Source organism: Fulmarus glacialis, unplaced genomic scaffold (genome assembly GCF_000690835.1).
Source record: "Fulmarus glacialis isolate BGI_N327 unplaced genomic scaffold, ASM69083v1 scaffold21734, whole genome shotgun sequence".
Lineage (NCBI taxonomy): Eukaryota > Metazoa > Chordata > Aves > Procellariiformes > Procellariidae > Fulmarus > Fulmarus glacialis.
This window is the reverse complement of record NW_009207719.1, coordinates 25,341-36,581: the sequence shown is the minus strand read 5'-3', so window position 1 is coordinate 36,581 and position 11,241 is coordinate 25,341. Positions and strand designations below refer to the sequence as shown.

The 11,241-nt window shown below is 39.3% G+C and overlaps 1 protein-coding gene across 1 annotated transcript in view; it reads right to left on the bottom strand.

Annotated features, from left to right (window-relative positions):
- Positions 1 to 8,112: 8,112 nt before the first annotated feature.
- Positions 8,113 to 11,241, bottom strand: part of ARHGAP22 (Rho GTPase activating protein 22) — a 26,233-nt gene continuing 23,104 nt past the window's right edge. The window contains exon 7 of the mRNA XM_009576244.1: positions 8,113 to 8,543. Within this exon, the coding sequence (XP_009574539.1) occupies positions 8,315 to 8,543 (229 nt within the window). The 3' untranslated portion in view covers positions 8,113 to 8,314. The remainder of the gene's footprint in view (positions 8,544 to 11,241) is intronic.

Sequence of the window (11,241 nt, the reverse complement as noted above, 5' to 3'; positions counted from 1 at the left end):
AATATATGCCATCCAAAGGAGGGAGAAGTAGTGCTGTATAAATTAATATTAATCTCTTTCATTTCACCATGAGACCAGTGTAGCAGAAATCTTAATAATGGTTCATTTTAAGTCATTCAGTAGTTTTCAGCACTGAAGCTCCAGGTTTCAATACACTTTTTAAACAAAAGTTATATTGAAATATATAGAACAGTTACTAAATAGTCATGTAAAATGGTGCTGCTCCTCACAGAAGTATTTTAACTGTTTACATTTTATATTTACAGAATGATTTATGTATAACTTAAGTTTATGTATGAGTTAAACAATCATTCAGAATTTATTCCTTTGGAAAATGCAGATTTATAGTGAAGCTAGGCTGTATAATTGATTGCCTTGTGTAGATGCATATTTTGTGTAGTGAATTAGAATGTGAAGAGGAATTTAAATTAGTAATGCTCACAAAAATGGGCATAAAAAAATACAGAAGTCTTGCCAGGCACAGAGCATAAGCAAATCATGTAACTGGCTACAGAGGTCATCCAGGAATGACTGATGCTCTTCAGTGTGGTTCCTTCTGCTTGCTGGGTTAAATAGGTATTTTTTTTGAAGTTCCAATTGAAAGAGGAAAATTTGTCTTTGCAGTAAGTTTCAGAAAAATAGAAGTGATAGTAATACTTTCAATATCTAACATGTCTTTTTAAAAAACATACAGGGTTACAAGGAATGGTAATGTCTCAAAGATGACTAAATTGATAAACTGCACAGTTGTTTTCCTGGCCTGGCTAGACTGCTGGTAAGTGCTGTGTGCGTGTAATTTTGCTTTCCTCACTTGTATCTAATATTTCAATATTGCCTTTCTAAACCACATTTGTTAAGGCAATTATTTTTACAGGGTCCTGCCAAATTGTATATTACCTCAGAACAGGCAGGACATGTTTGGATTCATCTAGCACTGGAACATAGAAAACCTGCTTAAGTTGAACAGAGACCAATAGAACAGTCTATTTTGTAATTTTTTTATCAAAGTTTAAGCTGTGAATTAAGCCAAAATTTTTGGTCGTTCAACAGTACTCCATTGTTATATAAGGGTCAAATGATATTCTGGTCAACCCAGTGCAATGAAGTTAAGGCTGACAAAATCAACTTCTGATGCCTGTAAGTGCTGTTAAGAACAGAATTTGGTAAATATAATTCCTATTTAAATTTATTTTGGACCCCTCTGGATTGCAGTGGTGACTGAAATATTTTGAAACTTCAAAATAATTTTTGCTATCACTTTCCAGTGTCCTAAAGAAAAAAATGCTTTAAAATTAGTATTGAGTGAAATAGTTACTAGGCTTTTATCACAGTGTGCTATCAATAGTAACTTCATTGAGTTCACAAGCTCTAAGGAGAATTGAGCTTTTCTTCTGTTAAGGTAGGGTTGATGAATGGTGGGACTGTCCACTGCAACCCGTTGCAGTGTGAGCGAGCTATGTTTAAAGGGGTTATTTCAATAAGGTCAGAGCTTTGCTTGCGGGAACCTAAAGTTCACTTTTGGCACCATCTTCATACCAGTGTTGCCTTTTTTTTTTTTTTTGGCAGTTGCTTGCATTTTAGGCAAATTGAAGTGATGGCGAATTTCAAAGACAAGAAAATCAGATTCAGTAACCAAATTATCACAACAACATGCTAGTCTTAACTTCCCTTTTTATTTGTTGAAATATGAAATTATTTCATAGATAGTTGTACACTGCCACAGAGAGCAAACAAATGGGTAGCTAGAGTTCAGCTGTCTTTGTCTATTATGTTGTTAGCTCATATACTATCAAATACACTGTACAATTTTATTCTTAAAGTATTATTAAGCTTTATTTTAGTCTATGATTCCAAAATGTTTTCATGACAACAGGCTTCACTAAAGTGCATGCAACTTTCCACTTCTAGGGCCGTTCCAATCCATTGGGAGTTGGTAGGTGGGGGAATTACAGTGAGCTGTGCCTGATTTTCTTAGTCAGGTGAGGTTAAAAGTTGGGCAATAATAAGAAGATTAATTTCCATCTTCTCTGGTAAGAGCTGTGGCAGGCATCAAAGATAAAATAGCTCCTCTCCTTTTGTACAAGTAGGTTCTTCCAAGATTTTGAAATAGAAGTCGGGGGGGAATTAGTACTGTGTGCTGCAAGACAATGGGGTCAGAATTGAGGTTTTTGTGTGTTGGTGTGTGTGAGAAGCTGGACCGCCAGAGCAATACCCATCAGCTGAACAACCATAGACCAGCCTGACTGACCAGGTCACCTCTAGTGCATTCATTCTGCTACCCTGAATAGATACGGCACTTTTCCCTATGTAGGTGCTGTGCAGCTTGGGTTTTTAATTTAGAAGAACCTTACTACGCTATATGCAATAGTATCTTTCTGGATAGGAATTCCAGCTAGACACAAAGACGGTATCAGCATGAATTGTTTGGTAAGCCCCCCCTGCCAACACACCTGTGAATTTAGGGGAGGATATGGTGAGCTGTATTTGAGGCGGTTGTGGCAATAGCACCCTCTGCTGCCCCAGTGTCACCAAGTAAGTAGCATGTTACTGGTGTGGGTTTGTTTTATGGAAAATTGCTTCTCTGAACACAGGCTATTTCATTAGAGAGCAAAAATAAAGCACCTTGACAGGCGTTTGCATGAATGTAATGCTCCTGCATTAATGTATATGGCATTCATCTCAACATTGCATAAAGAAAAATGATCAAAAAGCTAGAACAGGAGGATGGTTCCTACCCAGCCAATAATCCAAAGCGTACGACATTAAATGTTTCTCAATTAAGACTGTGGGGGAAAGGGAAGAAGATGGTTCAGCTTACACTTGGTCTTACTGTTTCAAGTTGCTAAAGGAAGTGAATTACTGTTTCTAGATATGTTTTTATTTGCTGTTGACAGCAGCTTGTCCATATTGTTACATTTTATTTTCGTATCAATGTTTTGGTTCTTGCATATTTAGTTTGGACTGGAGTTGAAGGAGAGCTGTGTGCATTTTTCAGTAAGATTAGAAAAAGAGGGTTTTGATGGAGAAATGTGATGAGACTCTACTGCCTACCCAAATTTTCAATTCGTTTAATTTATTCTTAGTTAAGGGCACTGGATAAAAGTGGCATTTTAAGTGATCTCTTTCACTCCCTTCTCCTCTTCTTTAGGTATCTCTGCATTACAGAAATGTGTTGTGAATCAGATCACAATGTGTTTCTACTTCTGCAGTTAAAAATTTAAGCTAGGTTTTCTTGAACTACCTCACACAAACTTTCTACGTTTCTTAAGTAAGCAAAGCTAACCCTTGCTATTGGAACTACACTGAATGTGAATAGAAAAATACACTTCCTTTAGAAAAATAAACCTATTGGCCAATGTTGAGACAATATCAGTAAGTATGTTTCTTATATATTTCACGTAAGATGTTCATGTGTAATATATAGCTTGTGTACAATAATGTACATCTAGAGTATTGTGTTAGCTGTAAATTGGTGATTTTATTATTGTAGTCTGGTTTTGTAGGTAAAAATAGCTTACTAGTAATGTCAGCTCATCCTTTACATTTTACAAAAGGAATAATTCTTGGTAAGCTTTGCATACAGATGAATTACTTTTGTAGGCCCAATATCTAGTCTATTTTTGAGAGTTCTTTAACTTTTATTACTAAAGTTGAGAAAAAAACCCTAATTATTGTGATCATTCCTTCTGCCCTTTTTGAAATACATTATTTTGTCCCAAGAAATATGAAAGGGAAGATACACCATTAAAAATACTGGGAAAAACTAATTTTTTTTTGCTTCCCCACATTTGATACCTTTTCCTGCTTTTCCTTTACTCCCTCCAAATAAGCTGTTGGTGGGGCATTACTGAGAACATTGTGATTTTTTTAATCATTCATGCCATAGGTCATTACATGTGCACCACTGGAATGTATACATTGTTATCTAGTATGTCAATTGGTTATAATGATATTTTAAATAAAAAAGAAAAAAAAAAAAGGTTTAACCACTATGCATTTAGTGTTTCTTCCTTACTAGGCTGGAATGGATTTCATATGGATTTCATAATAAGGCTGCAGTTGGAGTTTCATTAGCATCAGTCCTTCCTGAGAACTCATCTGTTTTTAATGGTACTTAAAGTCCTGTCTTGTGTGTGAGCTCACTCGTGGGCAGTGACATGTTTCTTCCCTTTCTCCATTCCCGTGGGCTTTGGATGTGCCACAGACGGTAACACCAAGTGTGTTTGCAACCTCTGGGAATCCATTCTTACTTCCTTGCTGCCAACTCAAGCCGCCTTCTTTCCTGGAAATACAGCTGCTGAGACCCTGAGTTGCAGGAAGGGGTAAGCCATGGGCTGTCTAGTGTAAGAAAGGAGGGCCCAGTCCCTGTGCCCTCAGGAAAATCTTTCTCAAAACTGAGTCTCAGGGAAGCCAGAAGGATCCGACTTCTGGAGAGCTAACTTGGGTGCCAGGACCACTTCCTGCACTGGCACCTCTGCGGTGGGGCTAAATCCTAACGTAATGCACTTCATTGCCTTCATTTCCAGCAGGCTCTCGGCATTTCTTTAAACGAAGACTCGAGATGCCCTTGAGTTTGTCTAGTGCTGTTACATTGTCTTTGTGTTCATTTTTAAGGGAAAGGTACTGTGACCACGGGCAACACAGAGCAGCCTGCTTTGTATCTCTGGACCAGCTATTTGTGAGGTGCTCTTCTAGGAATGCGGTGAGGCTCAGAAATGCTTTTTTTTATTTGTTATATATGTTAGCATAAAGTGTAGCTGATTCCAAGTAATATATTAATACAGAGCAAGGCCTGAGGCAGTTTTAGCTCTGACAGGGATTTGTCTGTGGGTGACTTCGGTCCAGAACTGAAATGCTCCATAGTGCTGCTGGCTTGTGTAGCCCTATTTGGCGAATGTAGATAATTCAATAAGCTATCATTATTAATTTTCCTTTTCATATTAGCAATACCACGGAAACCTACAGAAGTTTTTTGTTACTCTGGAATGCTGCTGTTTGTCTTTGGATTTTTTTTTTTTAAAGCATATACTTGTGTTGGGTTTCTTTCACTGAAATTTTTGTTACACTTTTTTGCCTGCATAATACTGGAAGGGATATTCCAGGCTGGGAAGATTGCATGGGTAAAGCTATGGTAAAAATGTATCTACCTGATTCCAGGAGCCTTTTGTTATGTCTATATTAATACTAACAAATCTGTACCATGTCAATGCTTGCTAAGAAAGCTGGCACTTTAAACTAGGGGCTGTAATAAGCTAAAGGTCTGCAAAATAAGGAGTGCTCTCTCAGCGCCATGAAATTGGCGAATTAAGTGGTGGGAAAGAGCATACAGAAACAGGAGTTAAAGCTAGGAAAGCGTGCATCATCTTCCTCAAATAATGGCATAGTGTTCCATGAGGTTGTGTACAACAGCACAAGTGTGTTCCCATTTCTTGCATAATTGCCTATGATGGGAAATTAACATTATGCTCCTGTTGCTGTGCTTTAGAGTTAACATCCCACTGTGGTGTGTTTTAGCATGAACTGGGTAGTTTGCAGCTTCTTGCAGGCTTTATTTACTGCAGTGGATCATCTTCAAACGGACCTGAAGTTTATTCCTCATGAACAAGAGGAATAGATGTTGCTGGAGCACAACAGTCAGCTGGGAAATGGTTAGTTCCATTAATCGGTTTGAGTAGATACAGTTTCATCTGTGATACTGAAAAGAAGAATGAATTTTATCCTGGATGCCAGATTAAGATTATGTAGTGCTACATAGCTGACAGATGATCCTATCCTGGAGTTGACAATTTGGGATAGGTGGGTTTGTTCCCCAGTTCTGCTGTATGTAGTGGTTACGTAAGTTTAAATACTTAAAGAATATCTAAAATTCCAGCTGCATTTGATTTCACTGAGTGTTAGCCAGCAGTCCTGTTTAGTGCTTGTCTTGCATATTTGTTTTTTAGGCTCCCAGTCAGCATGGCTCAGTTCTTAAGTTTGTAGTGTGCCAGAACTAAAGGGAGTAGTCTGCACTTGATACATACAGGAGATAATGCAACATAAATAGTCTAGGGGATGTGGGCTGTCAGGATGGATATAGTGAACGGTACCCATGTTGGGGGTAGGACTAAAAGAGGGTATTAACATAACCTGGTTGCTTCCACTACTTGGATTGAATGCCTGAGTAGAAACTTTCTATTTACCAAGCCTAGTGTTCTAATTCCAGATAATTACTTACAACCCAATCCAGGCCATTCTCTAATATTAAGGTTTATTTTGTGATGACTGGCATGGTACTTAACACTACGTAACCCGCTATGCTGTTCCAGCTCCAAATCATTGTTAACAGTAGTTGCTTTGGACATTAATGTATCTTAATGCTGCTGTTTTAAAGAGGCCATTGCCTTCCTTGCAGGATCAGTTGTGACTATCAGTAATAATACAAGGCAGGGGCGGTGGAAAAAAAGATAAGGGCGATGCTACTGCCTGCAGGTGGCAGGCTGCTCCTGTTGAAGGCTCGGGTACCTGCCACCCTCCCTCACACCAGGGGCAGGAATCCAGCACAGCTGGATATTCTGGGAAGAAGGGAAAACGTTTTGAAATAACTGAATTAACCTAACCACATGGCTTACTTTTACCACCTTGCTTGACTTATCTTAACCAGGAAAGATGTTTCTTTTTACTCACTTTAAATGGTTTACGTTTCTATAGGAAGGAGAAGCGTTACAGTGAGGTAGAAACAAGTTAAATTCTACATGTTTAAATATTGAAATACCTGGATATCTGTGAGATGATGAGAAGAAAGTCAATACTGAAAGGTGTACAATCTGCTGGTAGTAAAAAAGCCCAGTCTAAGGTTATTTCCAGACAATGAGTTATATTCGCTAATAAGAAAAGACAGATTCAGGTCATTTTTTGAAAATACATAAATAAAGCAAGCACCTTCACTACAGTCTGTACTTTCCCTTTAGCCAGCTCATGTTGTCATGGCACTTTTCTGTTAAAAAATCTTTCTCCTCCAAGACTCCCAAGCTGCCTTAGCTGTCAAAGATACGTGCCAAGAGAGAGCGAACAGTGCTGTGAGTGCTAGGCTGGTGAGTGGCGTTCAAGCTGAATCTCATGAAACAATTTTCTGTGTGCAGTCTCCACGTGGCTCAGGGCACTAGGAATGTTATGCAGAACTTCTCAAAGTTGTCCCTTGAAGGGAAGTGGCAGCTGATTACTGGAAATTATAGCTTCATTCTAATGACATTTCTTTAGTAGAAGCAATGAACTTAGGCTGCTGGGTTGTTTGATGTATTCCTCCTGTCCCTTCATCTCCCTGTGAAATGAGGGAGAAATATTACAAGGCAGCTAAGCATAAATTGTCCTGGGAAGGGTAAAGATAGACCACACCCTCCCCCCCTTTCCAGCACTAATTTATCTTACTATAGGTTTTGCTATTAAAGTTTTATAGATTAAAAATCCTCACCAGTTGGATGTGTTTTGATGATAAGAATCTTTCTTCTCCTACCTTGATGTCTGATCGGTACATATCAGCTCATGAGATTTTTTTTCTTGCAGCTAATACTGCTCTATTTTTGGCTCAAAAAAACCCAGATACCTAGGGCAAAATGTGGATATTTAGAGTTCCATGGAGTTTGTGTGGCCAATCTGATTATTAATAACACTTTAATAAGTCACATTTTTGTAAAGCACCAGAACTGTTCAGTGGGTAAGGGACAACTTTAATGAATTGTCAAGATTTTGGTATCTTCAGCTTGTTTGTAGACTTTGTTTTCAAAGCATCTTCATAAAATAATGCCAGTTTAAGGAATGAGAAATTTGAACAAACTTTATGTAGGGAGTGGGGAGGAAAAAATACCTCATATTAAATCCGTATGATAAACCACATTGAATGTGGTGACATACTGGAACTGCCATCTTCCCAAGCGCAAGTGTAGGAGGCCCTCAGCTCCAGGCTCAGCCTGTCCATCAGTTCTGGCCATCCCACCCGCCTTGCAGGACTTTTCCACTGTCCTTGAGCCAGCAAAAGGATGGTGCAGTAAATCCAAGGATGCTGCAGTACAGCTATGGAGAACAGTATGTTTTGATTTGTGGATAAAAAGGCTGCCCACTCTTTCTTGGCAATCTGACATCTAAACTTTCAAGCGTTATGCTTAGCAGTCTTTCCCAGCTGGCCCAAATACTACAGCACACGTAAAGACAACAGAGCAAGTGTCACTGAGAGCACAATCACTGTAGAATTACTCATGATACATGAGTATACCAGAACAAAATGTGCATTTTCACTCGTTTTGCCAGAAATAGAATTTTCTATGCTGTACATCAGCCTGTTCTACTTGGGGACTTTAGCACTTCGACTCCCAACAGTTAAACATCCTAATGTTGAAAAAAACTCTTCCATTTCCTTCTGCAGGAGGTGATTTCTCTTCTCAGCATCTTCACGAGCACGTTCAGAATTCCTCAGTTTTATCTCCAGCATCGTGTATTTCTTTCGTTCTTGGTCCAGTTCTTCTTCTAACCTAACCACTTGTTTCCTCAGGTCTGCACTTGTTTCTTCAATTCTTAAAACCAAAGGAGAGAGAGAGGGAGAAGAAAAAAAGAGGGTTTTTTTAAGTAGCTGGATAAAGACTGCTGATAGCTATAATAAATATAAGTTGTTAAAGTTAGAGCTAAGATATCTTCATTCCAAGAGGAAGTTTTAAAGGAGGACACTAGTTGCCATTTCATTAATGTTGAGTTTAAGGGCAGAGACTTCTTGAAAGCTGGAGCCTACTCTATTTGTATCTTGAGAAAATATGCTCAAGTCTTACAAAACAGTGCTTACTTTTGGGCAACAGACTGAATGTCTGAGGAGATGTATTAACTCCTCAGGCAGAGTTCAAGTATATAATCCCAAAATAATCTTTTAACCTCTGTTTTCATCCTGATACTGTGTTTCCCTATATGGCTATCCAGTACAGAGGAACATCCTTGGAGGTCAGGTAGGAATGAGGTCACAGTCGTTCCTCACCATCCATTTTATGGTATTTTCTGTAAAGTTTGTCACTGACATTAGGGTGGGGGAATAAAAGTTTTTCATACTGTGCAAGATTTTACAAAGACCAACTTTTCATATGAGGAAGAATCTGAAGAACACACCTTAAATAGTTCATCTGTGTACAAAGCTGTAATGCAAGACTCAGAGCTTTTCTCTAAGGAGGTCAAAGAACAAGGGTTTTTATTTGAAATAAGTGCAGAAGGCACATCACTTGCTGTCCTCCCCATCATGTTTCCTAATCACAAGACAGAGTAGTGGTGTTAATACAGAGGAGGGATTATATCCAGATAGGAATTTCTGATCACTAGAATAGTCAGAAAGGGTGAGTTTAAAAATTAGGCTTTTCCTAGGAAAAGTGTCCCCCTTGTAACTTTAATAAAAAAAAAAAAACCCACAACAAAAAAAACAAACACCACCACTCCTTCTTAGGTTGATTGATCAGTATAATACCCAGCTGTGAAGCTGGGGTGCCCAGCTTCCCTGTGAAACTGTGAATGGGTTATTTTTAGACAGGGTAAATGACACTCAACAAGGGCATGCTACAGACTCTACAACAGAAAACAAAAAGGGACCTTTGTGACAGTCCCAGAAGGGTCTGAATTCTATTTTGTGACCACCAAGAGGCAGTTATGCAAGCAGTGCAGTGCATCCCCTTAAGCTGTTCCTTCACATACAGATAAGGATGGCAATATGATTATTGCCACAACTTTCACAATAAATTAGAAAGTCACACATAGGTGCACTGATCACTAAGACCAGCAGACCAACAGCTGCACTGATGACTGAACAGAAATGTGCAGTATGTCTGCAAGAAGACTGCCCATCTCAGTGAAGGCAAACTTTTATTGCCCAGATAGCTGTCTTCTGTAATACAAGAGGACTCCTCTGAAACTAGGCTGCTTCCCTTCCTCCCCCCTGCCCCTAACATTTTTGTTATGTATGTCACATCCTATGGATCTGAGCTACCAATTAAATTTTTCTACCACAAAGTTTTAGGTGCCAGCTACAGCAGCCTAGACTAGCTGTCCATGTTCTGAATTACATAGGGTCACAGTACTTACTGTGTTTCTACATGCACAACATAATAGTCCTCTCCAAGATACTTCCAGTTTCTTAAGAGTCCCAGGTGGTAAACAGGAATTACTGAAACTCAACAGAGAATGCCTGATAATTATACTAACCTCGAGGGAGAAATGCTCTGGAAGAGACTGGTTACAGGAAGGCCATAAAACTTGCCTCCCTCTGACTAAGAGAGAAAATGGGCACTTGATGATGATAAATAACAGCTTTTCCATCAGCAAGTGTTCCTTAACTCTGCCTCAGGCAGGTACTGACTCTGCTTTCCCTCCACTTATGTATGTGCCAACAAAAAGCTCATATTCCTTCATTAAAACATGCCCTGCTACACACACTGAGTTCTGCAAACCACACGAGCACATGTACAATTGTAAAGGAACTAGTTATTACTTTTGGGGACTAAATTATCTTCAATAAAATAAAGCTAGTGAGGCAGCCCAAAGTTTTCCTGCTAAGTGGCCTCCCGTCTTTTCTAGTTAGCTCCTGTCTTTCCACAGGAGCAGACTTTCATGCGGTCTCAAAAGGAACATATCTTTGCACATGTAAATTGCTGCAGATGTAGTAAAAACATTGCAAAATTTTTGAGAGCTGAAAAACTTGGCTTGAAATTCTTAGACTTGACAGCAAGATCCTTCAGGCTGTAATCCTGAACAGCTGGAATCATCCTGTTTAATACAAAAAGGCAGTGATTGCATCTTGCCTGGTTTTATGAAACTATTAGTTCATTAGGCATTTTCCTCTTAGCTACTTTGCCCTGTGAGACCCGGCCAATTTATAGTCCTCCCCTCCAGCCACAGTGCTCTCTGGCCCTGTCCAGCTGAAGGGGAAAGGCAGGTGTTAGAGCTGAAACAGCTGAAAATGCTCAACAGCTGGAATGAAGAACAGTCCAGGATGTCCCTGATGTCAACAGCTGAACGCCATGTTGGAATAGTTTTACTGATAAGAGGTGGAAAGCCATCTCTTCCCCCAGGCAGCAGGTAAAAATGTGCAGATACACATTTCCAAGTTTTGCAGCCTGGTCTCCTTTCTGTTTATTACTCTGTATCTCTGCAAAAAGGCTTCCCAGGGCAGCTCTGCAGAATTAAATGCAAGGCACATACCCTCATCTCCCTCCCACGCTGCACCAGTAGGGCATCTAAAAAAAA